At 50.0% G+C, this 18,631-nt stretch overlaps 1 protein-coding gene across 1 annotated transcript; it reads left to right on the top strand.

Annotated features, from left to right (window-relative positions):
• The first annotated feature begins 10,793 nt into the window (after positions 1 to 10,793).
• On the top strand, positions 10,794 to 17,496 carry LOC135892174 (kallikrein-14-like). Its single transcript, XM_065419886.1, has 5 exons — positions 10,794 to 10,839; positions 13,962 to 14,127; positions 15,955 to 16,208; positions 16,879 to 17,015; positions 17,329 to 17,496. The coding sequence occupies exons 1-5, from the start codon at positions 10,794 to 10,796 to the stop codon at positions 17,494 to 17,496; spliced, it is 771 nt and encodes a 256-aa protein (XP_065275958.1).
• Positions 17,497 to 18,631: the final 1,135 nt, after the last annotated feature.

The raw sequence follows: 18,631 nt of genomic DNA, 5'->3' as shown, positions 1-18,631 counted from the left end.
GCAGAAGAGGGCCCAGGGAACAAACCAGAATCTTTAGCCTGGTTCTCTGAACATTAATTTGATCCTGGATAAGTAACGTGCAATGTACTATGTTAAAGTTCTATTGTAACTTTGCCTTAATAAAACGTTTCAGGAAAGCAAAAACAAATGTTTCATGTCAACATTGTGATTTTGAGTCATTGAGTTTTGACTTTGATATTACATTAAAATATGAAATCTAAAATCCTGGGGAAAACTTTTTCACTCTAAGCAGAGTTTAGCACTGGAATAGGTTCCCTGGGATGGTGGTGAAATCTTCATTGTTGGAGGTGTTTAAGAACAGGTTAGACATTCATCTATCAGGGATGGTCTAAAACTGTTCAGGAAGGACAGGCAGGGCAGAAAAGGTGGGGGAGTTGCATTGTATGTAAGAGAGGAGTATGACTGCTCAGAGCTCCGGTATGAAACTGCAGAAAAACCTGAGAGTCTCTGGATAAAGTTGAGAAGTGCGAGCAACAAGGGTGATGTCGTGGTCGGAGTCTGCTATAGACCACCAGTCCAGGGGGATGAGGTGGACAAGGCTTTCTTCCAGCAACTAACAGAAGTTACTAGATCGCAGGCCCTGGTTCTCATGGGAGACTTTAATCACCCTGATATCTGCTGGGAGAGCAATACAGCAGTGCACAGACAATCCAGGAAGTTTTTGGAAAGTGTAGGGGACAATTTCCTGGTGCAAGTGCTGGAGGAACCAACTAGGGGCAGAGCTTTTCTTGACCTGCTGCTCACAAACAGGGAAGAATTAGTAGGGGAAGCAAAAGTGGATGGGAACCTGGGAGGCAGTGACCATGAGATGGTCGAGTTCAGGATCCTGACACAAGGAAGAAAGGAGAGCAGCAGAATACGGACCCTGGACTTCAGAAAAGCAGACTTTGACTCCCTCAGGGACCAGATGGGCAGGATCCCCTGGGAGAATAACATGAAGGGCAAAAACAACAAGGAGTCTGATGGCACCTTAAAGACTAACGGATTTATTTGGGCATAAGCTTTCGTGGGTAAAAACCTCGCTTCTTCAGATGCATAGAGTGAAAGTTACAGATGCAGGCATTATATACTGACACACGGAGAGCAGGGAGTTACTTCGCAAGTGGAGAACCAGTGTTGACAGGGCCAATTCAATCAGGGTGGATGTAGTCCACTCCCAATAATAGATGAGGAGGTGTCAATTCCAGGAGAGGAAAAGCTGCTTCTGTAATGAGCCAGCCACCCCCAGTCCCTATTCAAGCCCAGATTAATGGTGTTACATTTGCAAATGAATTTTAGTTCTGCTGTTTCTCTTTGAAGTCTGTTTCTGACGTTTTTTTGTTCAATGATAGTGACTTTTAAATCTGTAATAGAATGACCAGGGAGACTGAAGTGTTCACTTACTGGCTTATGTATGTTACCATTCCTGATGTCCAATTTGTGTCCATTTATTCTTTTGCGGAGGGACTGTCCGGTTTGGCCAATGTACATGGCAGAGGGGCATTGCTGGCACATGATGGCATATATAACATTAGTGGATGTGCAGGTGAATGAGCCCTTGATGGTGTGGCTGATGTGGTTGGGTCCTCTGATGGTGTCGCCATGGCTGACTTAGAACAACGCTACCTCAGCTCTCGTCCCCTAGTGCCCCTCCTCTACTTGCGCTACATTGGTGACATCTTCATCACATGGACCCACGGAAAGGAGGCCCTTGAAGAATTCCACCTGGACTTCAACAATTTCCACCCCACCATCAACCTCAGCCTGGACCAGTCCACACAAGAGATCCACTTCCTGGACACTACAGTGCAAATAAGTGATGGTCACATAAACGCCACCCTATACCGGAAACCTACTGACCGCTATACGTACCTACATGCCTCCAGCTTCCATCCAAGACACATCACACGATCCATTGTCTACAGCCAAGCCCTAAGATACAACCGAATTTGCTCCAACCCCTCAGACAGAGCCAACACCTACAAGATCTTTATCAAGCATTCATAAAACTACAATACCCACCTGGGGAAGTGAGGAAACAGATTGACAGAGCAAGACGGGTACCCAGAAATCACCTACTACAGGACAGGCCCAACAAGGACAATAACAGAACACCACTGGCCATCACATACAGCCCCCAGCTAAAACCTCTCCAGCGCATTATCCACGATCTACAACCTATCCTGGAAAATGATCCTTCACTCTCACAGACCTTGGGAGGCAGGCCAGTCCTCGCTTACAGACAACCCCCCAACCTGAAGCAAATACTCACCAGCAACTACACACCACACCACAGAAACACCAACCCAGGAACCAATCCCTGTAGCAAACCTCGTTGCCTACTCTGTCCCCATATCTACTCTGGCGACACCATCAGAGGACCCAACCACATCAGCCACACCATCAAGGGCTCATTCACCTGCACATCCACTAATGTTATATATGCCATCATGTGCCAGCAATGCCCCTCTGCCATGTACATTGGCCAAACCGGACAGTCCCTCCGCAAAAGAATAAATGGACACAAATCGGACATCAGGAATGGTAACATACATAAGCCAGTAAGTGAACACTTCAGTCTCCCTGGTCATTCTATTACAGATTTAAAAGTCACTATCATTGAACAAAAAAACTTCAGAAACAGACTTCAAAGAGAAACAGCAGAACTAAAATTCATTTGCAAATTTAACACCATTAATCTGGGCTTGAATAGGGACTGGGAGTGGCTGGCTCATTACAGAAGCAGCTTTTCCTCTCCTGGAATTGACACCTCCTCATCTATTATTGGGAGTGGACGACATCCACCCTGATTGAATTGGCCCTGTCAACACTGGTTCTCCACTTGCGAAGTAACTCCCTGCTCTCCGTGTGTCAGTATATAATGCCTGCATCTGTAACTTTCACTCTATGCATCTGAAGAAGTGAGGTTTTTACCCACGAAAGCTTATGCCCAAATAAATCTGTTAGTCTTTAAGGTGCCACCAAACTCCTTGTTGTTTTTGTAGATACAGACTAACACGGCTACCCCCTGATACTTGACACCATGAAGGGCAAAGGGGTCCAGGAGAGCTGGCTGTATTTTAAAGAATCCTTATTGCGGTTGCAGGAACAAACCATCCCGATGTGTAGAAAGAATAGTAAATATGGCAGGCGACCAGCTTGGCTAGACAGTGAAATCCTTGCTGACCTTAAACGCAAAAAAGAAACTTACAAGAAGTGGAAGATTGGACAAATGACCAGGGAGGAGTATAAAAATATCGCTCAGGCATGCAGGAGTGAAATCAGGAAGGCCAAATCGCACTTGGAGTTGCAGCTAGCAAGAGATGTTAAGAGTAACAAGAAGGATTTCTTCAGGTATGTTAGCCACAAGAAGAAAGTCAAGGAAAGTGTGGGCCCCTTACTGAATGAGGAAGGCAACCTAGTGACCGAGGATGTGGAAAAAGCTAATGTACTCAATGCTTTTTTTGCCTCTGTCTTCACAAACAAGGTCAGCTCCCAGATTGCTGCACTGGGCAGCACATTATGGGGAGGAGGTGACCAGCCCTCCGTGGAGAAAGAAGTGGTTCGGGACTATTTAGAAAAACTGGATGAGCACAAATCCATGGGGCCAGATGCCCTGCATCCGAGGGTGCTAAAGGAGTTGGCGGATGTGATTGCAGAGCCATTGGACATCATCTTTGAAAACTCATGGCGATCGGGGGAGGTCCCGGATGACTGGAAAAAGGCTAATGTATTGCCCATCTTTAAAAAAGGGAAGAAGGAGGATCCGGGGAACTACAGGCCAGTCAGCCTCACCTCAGTCCCTGGAAAAATCATGGAGCGGGTACTCAAGGAATCAATTATGAAACACTTAGAGGAGAGGAAAGTGATCAGGAACAGTCAGCATGGATTCACCAAGGGGAAGTCGTGCCTGACTAACCTAATTGCCTTCTATGAGGAGATAACTGGCTCTGTGGATGAGGGGAAAGCAGTGGATGTGTTATTCCTTCACTTTAGCAAAGCTTTTGATACGGTCTCCCACAGTATTCTTGCCGCCAAGTTAAAGAAGTATGGGCAGGATGAATGGACTGTAAGGTGGATAGAAAGCTGGCTAGATCGTCGGGCTCAACGGGTAGTGATCAATGGCTCCATGTCTAGTTGACAGCCGGTTTCAAGCGGAGTGCCCCCAGGGTCGGTCCTGGGGCCAGTTTTGTTTAATATCTTTATTAATGATCTGGAGGATGGTGTGGACTGCACTCTCAGCAAGTTTGCAGATGACACTAAACTGGGAGGCGTGGTAGATACACTGGAGGGTAGGGATCGGATACAGAGGGACCTAGACAAATTAGAGGATTGGGCCAAAAAAAACCTGATGAGGTTCAACAAGGACAAGTGCAGAGTCCTGCACTTAGGACGGAAGAATCCTATGCACTGCTACAGACTAGGGACCGAATGGCTAGGTAGCAGTTCTGCAGAAAAGGACCTAGGGGTCACAGTGGACGAGAAGCTGGATATGAGTCAACAGTGTGCTCTTGTTGCCAAGAAGGCTAACGGCATTTTGGGCTTTATAAGTAGGGGCATTGCCAGCAGATCGAGGAACGTGATCGTTCCCCTTTATTCGACATTGGTGAGGCCTCATCTGGAGTACAGTGTCCAGTTTTGGGCCCCACACTACAAGAAGGATGTGGAAAAATTGGAAAGAGTCCAGCGGAGGGCAACAAAAATGGTTAGGGGTCTGGAGCACATGACTTATGAGGAGAGGCTGAGGGAACTGGGATTGTTTAGTCTCCAGAAGAGAAGAATGAGGGGGGATTTGATAGCTGCTTTCAACCTGAAGGGGGGTTCCAAAGAGGATGGAGCTCGGCTGTTCTCAGTGGTGGCAGATGACAGAACAAGGAGCAATGGTCTCAAGTTTCAGTGGGGGACGTCTAGGTTGGATATTAGGAAACACTATTTCACTAGGAGGGTGGTGAAGCACTGGAATGCATTACCTAGGGAGGTGGTAGAATCTCCTTCCTTAGAGGTTTTTAAGGCCCGGCTTGACAAAGCCCTGGCTGGGATGATTTAGTTGGGAATTGGTCCTGCTTTGAGCAGGGGGTTGGACTAGATGACCTCCTGAGGTCCCTTCCAACCCTGATATTCTATGATTCTATGATTCTAAATGTACCAAATGCTGCCTCAGCACAGGGCATGGACTTCACTAGATGATCTTTCAAGGTCCCTTCCATCCCTACATTTCTATGATTTTATGGATAGCACAGAATACAGGGGGATGGGTAGGTGGGTGGACGGATAAATGGATGGATGAGTGGGTGGAGGGGTGATTGGGTGGGCAGATAGATGGATCCTGCCTGTACATGATGTAGAAATAGTTTGGTGACATTTGAGGTCTCTTCCATCCCTACAGTTCTGATTCTATTGACTATATAGAATATTAAATATATTATTAAAATTAATATTTAATGTCACATAAAGGCCTAGAACAAGTCAGAAAAAATATTAGAACCTTATTGAAAAGAATCGTTTTCACATCACCAAAACAAGATGATCATTTCGGCTTTTTCCCATCAAAAATATCAAAATTGACACTGAGAACTGGGCAGATAATGGATTTTTCGGTTCACTGGCAATTTTGGAACAAAAAAATCATTTGGGGTCAACCAAAACATTTTGCTTGACCTGAAACTAAACATTTCGTTTGGATGTTGAATATTTTTAAACATTTTAATTTTTTTAAAATAAAAGTTAAAGGATATTTCTAAACTAAAAGTCATTTTTGGGGAATTTTTTTTAGGTTTTATTTTTTCAGCTAAACAATTCAGCAAAACTGACACGATAGTCTTCCATGAAATGGGAGCCAGTTACTGCTGGTGGATCTGCAGGTGGCCAATAAAACCAATCTTGGATCCACAGATCACATCACATTGGGGCAGATGGTTCCCAGTGTAAGGGGCAGATCCGAATTATTGAGTCAGGCTGCACAGCGTCCTTTCCTCCTTTCCCATTTCTCCATTTCCTGTTGTCTTGGCTGGGTCTCGTAACGCTGGGATCCTTCCCACAAGGTCCTTCTCCATTTCAGGCGCTGGAGGGCTTGGGTTTCCCATAACTCCTCAACGGCAGAGCAGGTGGACGAAGAGACATTTTCTCTCAATGTCTGTGAGGCAGATGAAGGGTACAGCATGATAGCAATTTCCTATCACCTTGTTTTCCTGGCGTTTGGATGAAGACACTCATCCTGCCAAGCACCATCTGGATCCTGGTGTGCAATGGCATCTCCACGCAGGGGCATTGGAACAGGCGGGGTCAAGGGGTCATGGCCCTCCCATTTTTTACTGGCCATAAGGGCGAGTGACGGGGGGAGGAGGTGGAGAGGAGCGAGTGGGGGGGCGGGGTTTTGGGGAGAAGAGGTGGTGTGAGGATGGGGCCTCAGGGGGAAGGAGCAGTGCGAGGATGACGGCTCAGGGGGAGAGGTAGTGTGGGGGCTGGGGCTCAGAGGAAAGGGTGGTGTCACGGTGGGGCCATGGTTCAGGCGCCAGTGGCCTTTTCCCCCCCCCCCAACTTTTTGGGAGCTTCCGTCGCCCCTGTCTCCATATTCAAAGAAATCACGCACAGGTGTCTTCCATACTCACATCAATATCCAGATGCAGATTAAGGTCTCCTGGGGCCTTGGGCTGGAGCAAGTGGGGGGCCCCGGGTCCAGAAAGTTGTCCTCACCCCACCTCTTCTGCCTGCGGTTCCGCCCCTTCTGCCTATGGCCCCGCCCATGGTCCCACCCTCTTCTGCCCCTTTCCCATGTCTGCCCCGCCCCCCTCTTGCTGATTTCCACCACACGCACACACCACTGCAGTCCTGAGACTGGAGAAGCTTTGTGTCCTGTGGCCACAGCAGGGAGCGAGAGCTCCTCCAGCCTCCAGGCTGCAGCTGGGGTAGGGGGGAATTTTCAGGTGCCACAAATTGGCCCGGGCCCCTGGGCATGGGCCATGTTGGCCCGTGCAGAAATCCGCCACTGTCCATGTCCAAGTCCTGTGGCGACAGGAGTGGGACAGCGATGATTGGAAGCTCCTCGTCACCAACCAGCACGCAGCCGGCAGCTGTCAGAGGGTCATTTTTGCATTTGGACAGAGGCAGGCCTGCAACTCGGCAGCTGCAATGCCACTGAGCAGCTGTTTTTATGGCCCGCTCCGCTCCCCTGCAGGATCAGGACGTGGGCAATCTGACCTAGTGGTCAAAGCAGGAGCTGGGAAATCAGGCCGGGCCACGTACCGGGGGGGCAGAGTCCGAGGTAGGCCCGAGGGCAAACCCAGAGTCGAGTGTGAGGAGGCAGGGTCTGGTTACGAGGAGATCAGAGGCAGGCACCAAACTTGAGAGCAGAAGCCCAGATCAACACGCAGAGTCAGGCCGGGTCAGGATACCAGTGTAAGCAGAGGAATGGTCCTGCTATTGTGGGGCACTTTCCTGGCTTATACACGACCCCGGTGAAATGGGCTAACAAAAGGATCTGAGTCCTTGCTCCCACTCCCTTTACCCAGAGGCCTGCCTGACCTCGAGGGCTCCCCTTCCACTCTCCTGTGTGGCAGAGTCCTCGTAACCCCAACCAGGCTGGGCCCAGGATTCCTGGGGGGCTCGACCCCCAACCTTGCTGTGGTCACGTAGGGCAGGGGCTAGGGTGACCCACTCCGGGGTGCTCAATCCACATTGGATGCTTCCCTGACCCACTGATCATTTCATACAGTTCAAAGCAAATGCAATTTATTAAACAGCAACAAATTAAAAAAATTAGGGGGAAAATGGGAAGGTGAAAGGAAAACCCGTCACCCCGCTCTGTGGCATGGGGACATCACAACCAGCATCTCTGGGATGTAAGTGTAACTTTAGTGCCTTCGTGGCCAAGATGGAGTCTGCTTTGCAGGCAGCTCTGGCCAAGAGAAGGCGTGCGCAGGAATGCAGCAGGAGAAATCCCTTTCACCCCAGGGGCACCAGTTCCAAACCCCCCAGAGTGAACACACCCACCCACAGGAAAAGTACAGTGGATATAACAAGGGAAATATTTATTTACAGAGGGATGAGAGGAGAAAAGCAACAAGGGGAAATATAGGGGGAGCAGTAGGACAGGGTTGCATCCAAGCCGAGGCCCCACGGGCCCAGTGGTAGCACAGGCTGGAAGGGCAGACACTGAGCAATGTGTCTGCACACAGAGGTCAGGAGTCCTGAGCAAAGTTCCAGTCCAGTGGTGAGTCTTGGGTGCTCCTGGTCGTCTTCGGCACCAGTGAACTTTCCCCAACAAACCCCTCCGGGGCCCTCCTCTGCCGCTCTCTGCAAAGCCACACAGAGCGACCCCCTCCCCACTTAACTAGCTACAGCCTCCCTCCTAGTTCCCAATGCAGAGTCACTAGCCCCAGTTCTCACAGCCCCGTGCAGCTCTGGGCAGCCGTGATACTGGGTCCAGCTCCAGCCTGTCCTTCTCGGGCGATTCCCCCCTGGCACCGTGCTCCTCCTGGCGCCTGTCCTGGGCTGTCCCCGATCGGGCCCTGTCCTTCCCAGGCTTCAGGCAGGTTCTCTCTGCTTCACTTTTCCAGGGCCTGCAGGCTGCCTCTCCCTCTCCCTGGAGCTCCAGCGCTGCTCCCTGGAGTTGCCCTCCTTTTTTCTTACTCTCCCCCCCCCCTTAGGAAAAAGATTTAAAGGGCCATACTCTCTAAACCCCAAAGGGGTTACATATGGAAAGGTCACAGCCTGTTCCTCACACGTGCCAGGCCCCTGCCCAGGCCCTGGGTGTGCAGATGCCGCAGTCGGACACTTGCTCTGGCGGTGGCCACATGCCCTCAGGCTTTAGGTGGCAGGACCCTTCTTCCCAGTGTCAGCCCCCACCTGTCAGGGTTACGATCCCCCTCCCAGTCTGACCTGCAAGGCCCCTTGGCTGGGGGTGTCTCCCTGCGCTGGGCCCGCTGCCCAAGGTCCCTCTCGCTCTCCCCAGCTGCTCACCGCACCTGGCTCCGGACGGCTCCAGCCCCAGCTCCAGATCCACAATACCTCAGTTCAACTCGGCCTCAGCACGGCGGCGGCGGCGGCGGCTCTGCTGCCAGCCCCTTGGGCTGCTTTCCTGGCCCTCTGGCTCTGGTTCCTGCATCTCTCCTCCCGGCACTGACTTGCTCCCTGGGCTGCTTCTCTGCCAGCACGGCTCTGCTCCCCAGCTCAGCTTGGGCCCCTGCTCTCCCCTTAGCTCTGCCCCAGTCTGTCTGACCCAGGCAATTCCAGCTCACAGGGAGGATGGGACCCTCCTGGCCTCTTGACTCCCTCATTAGCCTGCCCGCCCTGCTGACCTGGAGCATTGGCCTCTCCCCATTGCCCCTGGGGACTGTCAGTCTCAGGGTCCTGATTTCCCATCGACCCGTCCCCTTCCTTTTGGTACTGGGAGCTGGCCAAGCAAAAACCCCACTGAGTTTTAGTAAGGAGCCATCAGTCCCCTTACACCAGGAAGAGGACGAGGACGAGGAAGGTGGAGGTTCAGGAAGTTGCTTTTGGCAATGGAGAAGGTGCCATTCCAAGGGCTAATTCCTGCCAGGATTCCCGGCAGAGGACATACGCGGGAACAAAGACTGGCAACTCCCCCGGATGCAACCTCCTGGAGCATGAGGGCGGAGGGAGTTGCCTGGATGCCAATATGTGGGGGAGCTCCCCAGATACGTCAATAATGTTGACTCACGGGGACAGCCCATTTCCCTGGCATAAAAAGTGGCTCATCCCGGACGATCCTTAGTTTTGTCCAAGACACAACCGCCGGAGCCTCTTCCACTCCCGAGGGCCGCCCGCCGGAAGCTACAGGTGAAGCAGGGCCAGTCCAGCCCCTGTTGTTGGGATGCCTGGCTGGGGGCATTGGGGCACTGGGGTGGAAAGGAGATAGCTGTGGTTTGGGGAGCAACATAGGGTGGTGGCTTGGGGCATCATGCAGTTATTGGGGTGATTATGGGATCACTCAGTTTTGGAGGTATTGATGGGATAGAATGGGGGCTCTGTTATTGGGGGGATTATGGCGTGGAATGGGGCACTCAATGAAGATGGATGGCTTGGTGGTTTGGCTGCTCAGCTGGTACTTGGAAGACATGGCTTCTAATCTCTGGTCTGACGCTGTCGCCCAAGCACTTAGCCGCTCTATGCCTGACTTTCCCCATCTGTACAATGGGGATCATAGCCCTGCCCTGCCTCACCAAGGAACTGTGGGGATAAATAGGATAAAGATTGGGAGGTGCTCGGATACTACCATAATGGGGGCCAGATAGCACCTTAGATCTATCAATTTCTCTGTTATTAAGCTAGCTATGGGGGTTTTGCTCTACTCTGTTATTGTTAGAAGAGGAACTAGTGGCAGCGGGGTGGGCTCAGGCCAGCTGATGGAAATCTTTGTCATCTGGCTTGACTTTTAGTTTCTCTCCACATACCCGCCAACAGATCAGATCTTTTCATGGAACATGCCCCTAGGGGCATCTGGGACCGGGCGGAAGTGGAAGATGGAGCTGAATCGGGGGACACTGGGCCCCCATTGCCAACAGACGATCACAGTGCGTTTCCCCTCCCCATGTCGGGCAGTGCTGTCATCTCCTGGTACAGGCAGGGCAGCCGAGGTGCAGAGAAACCACTTGCCCATGGGAGCCTGTGGAAGAACAGGAACTCAAGCCTGGCTTTCCTGAATCCTAAGCGTGCACCTTCCCCGCGAGGCATCCATCCTCCTCAAGACGCTCGTGGCCAATTATTCCCTTTCAATCTCTTTCCCTGCAGTAAAGCCAGTGACTCCACCGACCGTATCCATCACCACAACCGCCATGGAGTTGCTGATCATCGCGATGCTGGTAGTCGGGGCAGCCGCAGGTACGGAAAAGAGTCAAGCGAGAAGCCAAAGTTAGGTTGGGTGAGAAGGTTCTGCAGTTTCCCCACAGGCCCTTCCAGGAGACGTTGCTTAAGACAGGTTCCTGCTCAGGAAGAGCGAAGTTCCCAGCAGTCCCATTATCGATTTCACAGATTGCGAAAGGAAATTAATATATTCAGTCCCTGTGTCTGATTAGTCTTTATTGTTTGTAGAGCAGGCAGAGAGCCATGATTTCACAATCTGTTTTCATTCCGAATCAGGATAGAAAGAAAGAATTTTGAAATTTCTCACAATAGAAAATGTTTTTTGGGGAAAAAAATTAAATCTGTTACACTGAAATTTCGATGTCTTTAAATTTAAAGCATTTATAAAAATATATAACTTTTACAGAGCATCATTTCTAATATAATGTTCATTCTTTTAAGAAAAACGTGGAAACAAAAATTATTTGAAAAAATAAAAACAAATCAAAATGGCCCTTTCTGGTAATGTTCAATGCTCTGGGCAGACTGCCGGTCCCATGAAGCACCATGCACCACTTGGTGAGGAGAAGTTAGTGCATCATGGAAGTCTCTGGTTGTGAGGCATCATGGGAGATGTAGTTTGATTGTGGAGCCCAGTTGCTACAGGAGACTGTTTCGTTTTAAACTTTTTTTAAAGAATTTGCATCACAACCAACACATTCCTGCGGAAAATTATCAACTTTGACAAAATGGCATTTTCCGATGGGAAAACATTCCATCCGAAAAAGTTTGACAGTTTTAAATATTTTGTGACAGGGTCAGGCCAGATGGCTACAGGAGAGTGGTGGAAGGTAGATACATTACCCCCAGATTAAGCAGGTCCCTTTTCCCTGGGTAAAATAAGAGGGATTATTCCAGAACAGTCAGGAACCTGCTAGAACCAATTAAGGTAGGCAGGCTAATTAGGACACCTGGAGCCAATTAGGAAGCTACTAGAACCAATTAAGGCAAGTAGGCTAATCAGGGCACCTGGTTAAAAGAAAGATCTCCCTTCAGTTAGGGAGAGGCGCGTAAGGAGCTGGGAGTGGGAGGACGTCCTGCTGGAGGACTGAGGAATACAAGCGCCATCAGGCATCAGGAAGAAGGTCCTGCGGTGAGGACAAAGAAGGTGCTGGGGGGAGGTCATGGGGAAGTGGCCCAGGGAGTTGTAGTTGTCACACAGCTATTACAGAAGACATTGTAGACAGCTGTGATCCACAGGGCCCTGGGCTTGAACCCAGAGTAGAGGGCGGGCCCAGGTTCCCCCCATCCCCCCAACTCCCTATTTGACCCAAGAGGAGTTGACCTGGACTGTGAGTCATATCAGAAGGGAAGGTCTCTGGCCTGTCCCCGACCCACTAGGTGGGACAACAGAGACTGTGGGGATTGTTCTCCTCCCTTCCCCCATGCTGGCCAGTGATGAAGTTACCTGAGTGAATGGCAGGTTTGAGCCAGTAGCAAAAGTGGCCAAACTGAGGGCTGCCATGAACCTCCGAGGCGAGCAAATCCGCCGGAAAGCACAAGACCCACCAAGGCAGAGGAGGAACTTTGTCACAATTTGTATTGCGGTCATAGGTGCTGACTCCGTGGGTGCTCCAGGGCTGGAACACCCATGGGGAAAATTTTTAGGGTGCTCCGCACCCACCGGCAGACAAGCTCCCCCACCCTCACCTCCTTCTCCCACCCCCCAAGCATGCCGCATCCCCGCTCCTCCCCCTCCCTCCCAGCGCTTCCCTGCCACCTAACAGCTGTTTGGCAGCGCTTAGGACTTTCCAGAAGGGAGCGGGAGGAGCGGGGATGCGACGCGCTCAGGGGAGGAGGCAGAGAAGAGGCAGGGCAGGGGCGGGGACTTTGGGGAGGGGGTCGAATGGGTGCGGGGCGAGGGCGGTGCAGGGGAGGGAAGAGACGGGCCAGAGGCGGCGGGGGGAATCAAGCATCCACCGGGCAGAGGGGAAGTCGGCATCTATGATTGCAGTAAAGCCTAGAAACAGCAGTCACTGACCAACTCCCTGTTCTCCTGAGCATGTGTAAATTGTGATTTCAAGAGGTTTATAACTTGATCAAATCTAGGTGAATTTTCATGTGAACAGCAAAAGGTACTTCCCTGACCCCAGGGCTATTCCCTTGCAAAATTTCAAGTCCCTGCTGCCAAGGCGTTAGAACACTTTAAAAAGTGGTTGGAAAGTTGTTTGAACATTAAAAAATGAAGGGTCCTCCTGGGTCATAGAATCATAGAATATCAGGGTTGGAAGGGACCTCAGGAGGTCACCTAGTCCAACCCCCTGCTCAAAGCAGGACCAATTCCCAACTAAATCATCCCAGCCAGGGCTTTGTCAAGCCTGACCTTAAAAACCTCTAAGGAAGGAGATTCCACCACCTCCCTAGGTAACCCATTCCAGTGCTTCACCACCCTCCTAGTGAAAAAGTTTTTCCTAATATCCAACCTAAACCTCCCCAACTGCAACTTGAGACCATTGCTCCTTGTTCTGTCAAGGGTCATTATGACCAGTCCCTGCTACCATGGGCAACTCGGTCATAGAAACGTATCGAGCTCCATCTTCAAACTCGGGAGGTTTTTTGCCTCCCGCTCCTGTTCCACAACTTCCTTCCTTCGATGGTTAGTAACCGCCTTCTAATAGCCTAGATTTATCCATGGTGCTTATTCCCATTTGTTCTTGTGCCAACGCTGGTCTCCATCTCCTATAGATCTCCTCCCTCCCTGGTGTTCCCCCCCCCCACACACACACACACTATATTTAGAGAGAACAATCAGATGCTGGCTCGACCTTCCTTTTAGGTTAAACCAGCCAAGCTCTTTCTGTCTCCCCTTGTAAAATTTGCCCTTCGTTCCCCTGATCACCCTAGCCCCCTTCTCTACATGAGTTCCAATTGGAATTCCTCTTTCTGGAACACAGATGACAGGAACTGGAGGTTTTCCCAGTAGCATTAATACCTCCCTATCCCTACTGGAAATACCTCGCCTGGTACAACCTCGGATCGCCTTCTGCTTTTGCATGGCCACGTGGGAGCAGCAGCTCATGGTCATCCTGCCACCGACGTAACTAATGCTTGCCCCTCCCCCTGCCTTGCTTCCAGCTGATGTTTGCCACTCTCCATTGCAGCCTCAGACACAGAGGGAATCCGGGTCATTGGGGGGAGAAATTGCCTCTTCGGCTCGCGGCCCTACCAGGTGGCTCTCCTGAGGAACGGCCGTGTCACCTGCGGCGGGAGCCTGATAGCCCCGAAGTGGGTGCTAACTGCTGCACACTGCGGCAGACGAGGGATCAGGTAAGTCAGTGCGGGGGTGGTGGGAGAGAGGGTGATACATGGGAATAACCCACGTCCCCAGTCCTTATCTTCTCCCTTGGTGTCCCCCATCCATGCCCAGGTCTCCCTCTGCACCTTCTAAATCCCAGCCCCATCCTCCTCCATTTTTTTCCAGCCCTCAAATCATTTTTGTGGTTCTTCTCTGCACCCGTTGCGGTTTTCCAGCATCCTTGTTCAGATGTGCCCACCCCACACGGGATGTGGCGTGTGCAGAGGGAAACTCGCCCCCCGGCTCGCCAGCGTTACCCCTTGTAGCATCCCACGGGTGGCTCATGTGCAGGAGCTCTAGGAGCTGATGGAATGGAGCGGAGCTCCGGGAAATATTTCCCCTTGACTCCAGCCTGATGCTGTTGGTTCTCAACCAGGGGGGTCTGCGGCCCCCTGCTGGTTTCAGGGGGTCCGTTGGGCCCTATGGCTGAAGCTGGGAGCCCTGAGCGGTGGTGCGTCCTGCGGGGCTGAAGCTCTGAGTCCTGGCGCACCTTGCGGGGCTAAAGCCCAAGTGCCCCCATCCCACAGGTGAAGCCCACATTTCCTGGAGCCCCGAATGGAGGGGGGCTTTGGGGAGCTCCAGGAAATACTCAATGAGAATTTAAACCCTGGAATGAACGCCTGGCATTCCGCAGAAGGGGAGTGCCTGAAAAACTGAAAGCAATTCAAGCTGCTTTTTTAGAGCTCTGTATTCTGCAGGTCATGCAGATAGATCTGTCCTGCCCCTCCCCTCCTTTTCTCCTAACTCTCTTTGTGTCTTACGATGAAGCTGGTATTTTTGTTTTATTTGGAAAAACTAATTAAAACGTATAACTAATACGTTAAAAATCACAATGTCTCGTGTCAGCATTTTTAAAACTTTTCGATTTTCCATTCACAACTTTTTCTTTCGAAGTGCCCTGTTAGTTTATTTTCAGAAATATTTTGCAACAACTGAAACAAGCTATTTTTCGATTCGCTGGAAAGCACAAAACTCTTAGACCCAGATTTGACTATTTAAAATTCTCAGTGCTCCCGCACATTGGTTTAACTTGGCATGAGCGGTGACCCAGGACAAGGGAAAAGTAAAAATAACCGAATTAAGTTGGTCCCAAAAGAGGGTGAGGAGATAGCAAGTGTGAAAAACCAGGACACCTTTTTTCAGGGGTGGGTTATATTTGTATATATAAGACAAAGCCCCTAATATTGGGACAATCCCGATATTATTGGGACGTCTGGTCACCATACCCAAAAGCCAAGGAGAAGGAATTCACGATTTCTGGTGAAAATTGCAGCTTTGATAACACCAAAGTTTCCCACAAATTAAGGGCAAAGTCATCAAATTGTTCATTTCAGCTGTGTAAAACCAGGTGCAAGAAACAATAATGTCAACAAAATATGCTGTGTACATGTGGCATGAGAACACAGCACGATATGTACAGGAATTGGGCCTGAAAATAACCGGACAAACCATAAAGTGCATGATATCATGTCAAATGGAGGACGCATGCATCAGAATAGAGTTAAACTTATAGGTAAAGTAACCAATACTTGTATTCTTTGGATCTGTGGTATGCCCCATAGCCACCCCTTACACGGGACTCTGATCAATTCTGTGGAGTGTGTGCCAGTGTATGCCAAGAAAAACACGAGATCGGACGAGATTGGAGTCGAACTGAGTTCTTGGAGAACTAAGATGACGAGGTCTCAGAAGCTACTCCAGCATCGAAAATCCATTATTGGCCCAATTCTAGTTGCTTGCCTGCTATGACCTTTGAATAGACGCCCATTGATCTCTTTCTTTGTCCTCTCTCCATGCAGCTCCCTGCGGGTGCATCTGGGGGATTATAATCTACAGGTGAAAGAACCCACAGAACAGATACGAAGAATCCGCAACTTCTTTGTGCACCCCAGGTATAACCTCTGTCCTCATGACAACGACTTCATGCTTCTGGAGTTGGATGAGCCTGCTCAACTCAACAATTACGTGAACACAATCAACCTGGCTACCCGTTGTCCCTCTCCTGGAACACGATGCAGTGTGTCGGGATGGGGCACCATCAAGTCCCCCCAAAGTATGGGGTGCTGGGTGTAGAGGGAGGGGTTGAGGTGGGGCTCAGCTTGGGGTGGGGGTGGAAGCTCTTTAAGGAGACCTCGTTAACGGGCTGACAAGGGTTTTTGGCTTCTCCTGGGGGAAAATTTTCATCCGAAACTATTGTTAGTGGACAGCTCAGCTTCGACAACACCAAAGTGTCCCATAAATTTGGGGCAATTTCATCCATTTCAGACAAAAATATTCTGAAAATACTGGGATACAATGGCATTTTTTTTCTTTTCAAAATGTTTCCTTTTGAAATTTCCTTTCCTTTTCTTTTCAAAACAATTTTAAAATGTTACAGACATACTTCAAAACACAATTAAATATTATTATATGACATAAAATACTGGATCTAAATGAAATGATTCGTTTGCCATTAAATGAGGGGTTTTTTTGTGGCTTTTCTGTACATCAAAAATTTCCTTTTTTGGAAAATGAATGTGGCCAGATTCCCCAGCTGTTGTCAATGGGCCGTAGCTCCATTGGGGTCAATGGGGCCAGATCCCCAGATGGGGTCAATCAGCCGCAGCTCCATTGGAGTCAGTGGATCTGTGCCAGTTTACACCAGTTGAGGGTCCTACACTAAGTTTTTTCCTCTTGCACCTTGTTCCCTACTCATGAACTCCTGTTTTTCTGTCATTGCCCAGGGCTGCGCCCAGCCATCCTGCAGTGTGCAGATCTCTATAGCGTCAGCCAGGCCAGGTGCCGGGACATTTACCAGGGCAGGATCACGGAGAACATGTTCTGCGCTGGCGTGGAACAGGGTGGCATAAGCTCGTGCAAGGTAAGGGGGCATCCCGGAGAGCGGGGTAGGTGCCAGGTGTCGGCGCTCACACAGCTCAATACTCTTTATCCCCACAACCTCCTAACCCTTCTCAGCCTGCTACTGAGGGGCCGTCGTCACTCAGCCCCTGGCCCCAGCCAGCCATGGAAGAGCAGCCGATCTGCCCTCTGGCCACACCGAGCCCTAAGTGCTGGGCTTCATCCAACTCCTGGAGTCCTGGGCCTGTCTGATCCGCAGCGCAGGTGCAAGCAGCTGCAGTCACGTGAACCCATTTCTGCTGTGTTTTGCTGATGTCTTTGCATTGTCTCTGCAGGGGGATTCAGGAGGCCCACTGGTCTGCAATGGGCAGCTGCAGGGCGTGGTCTCCTGGGGGAAGTCTGTCTGTGCCCTGCCGGGACAGCCCAGGGTCTACGCCAATGTCTGCAAAGCTGCCCAGTGGGTGAGGAGCACCATAAGGAGGAAGTGCGCCAGATCGGACTGAGAGCTCACAGCACGTCACGCCTGCCACAATAACCCACCAAACACACGCCCCAGCCACGCCTCTCCTCATCTCACCGTGGCACCCGGGGGATGCCAGAATGGGGTCGGGGGAGCTGGGTCGCGTGGGATTGGGATGGGACTGGGTTAAAAATGTGTGACTGGTTTGAAAAGCATGAATGAGCCTGAAGATTGTGAAAACAACAAGAAGTACTTGTGGCACCGTAGAGACTAACAAATTTATTTGGGCATAAGCTTTCGTGGGCTAGAACCCACTTCATCATATGCATGGAGTGGAAAATACAGTAGCAGGTATATATACGTAGTACATGAAAAGATGGGAGTTGCCTTACCAAGTGGGGGGTCAGTCAAACGAGACAATTCAATGAACAGTAGAATACTGAGGGAGGAAAAATCACTTTTGTATTGGTAATGAGGGTGGCCCATTTCAAATAGTTGACAAGAAGGTGTGAGTAACAGTAGGGGGAAATTAGTTTTTGTAATGACCCATCCACTCCCAGTCTTTATTCAGGCCTAATTTGATGGTGTCCAGTTTGAAAATTAATTCCAGTTCTGCAGTTTCATGGACACCATCATAGGACCTAACCACATCAGCCACACCATCAGGGGCTCGTTCACCTGCCCATCTACCAATGTGATATATGCCATCATGTGCCAGCAATGCCCCTCTGCCATGTACATTGGCCAAACTGGACAGTCTCTACACAAAAGAATAAATGGACACAAATCTGACATCAGGAATTATAACATTCAAAAATCAGTCAGAGAACACTTCAACCTCCCTGGTCACTCAATAACAGACTTAAAAGTGGCAATTCTTTAACAAAAAAACTTCAAAAACAAACTCCAACATGAAACTGCAGACTGGAAGCTAATAGCCATTGATGGACCTATCCTCTGTGAATGTATCTAGCTCTTTTATGAACCCTTTTATAGTCTTGGCCTTCACAACATCCTCTGGCAAGGAGTTCCACAGGTTGACTGTGCGTTGTGTGAAGAAATACTTCCTTGTGTTTCTTTTAAACCTGCTTCCTATTAATTTCATTGGGTGACCCCTAGTTCTTGAGTTATGAGAAGGAGTAAATAACGCTTCCTTATTTATGAATGGATTGATAGAT

This window comes from Emys orbicularis, chromosome 20, assembly GCF_028017835.1.
Source record: "Emys orbicularis isolate rEmyOrb1 chromosome 20, rEmyOrb1.hap1, whole genome shotgun sequence".
Classification (NCBI taxonomy): Eukaryota; Metazoa; Chordata; order Testudines; family Emydidae; genus Emys; species Emys orbicularis.
Note: the sequence above shows the minus strand (reverse complement) of the source record. Positions and strands in the feature narration are given on the sequence as shown.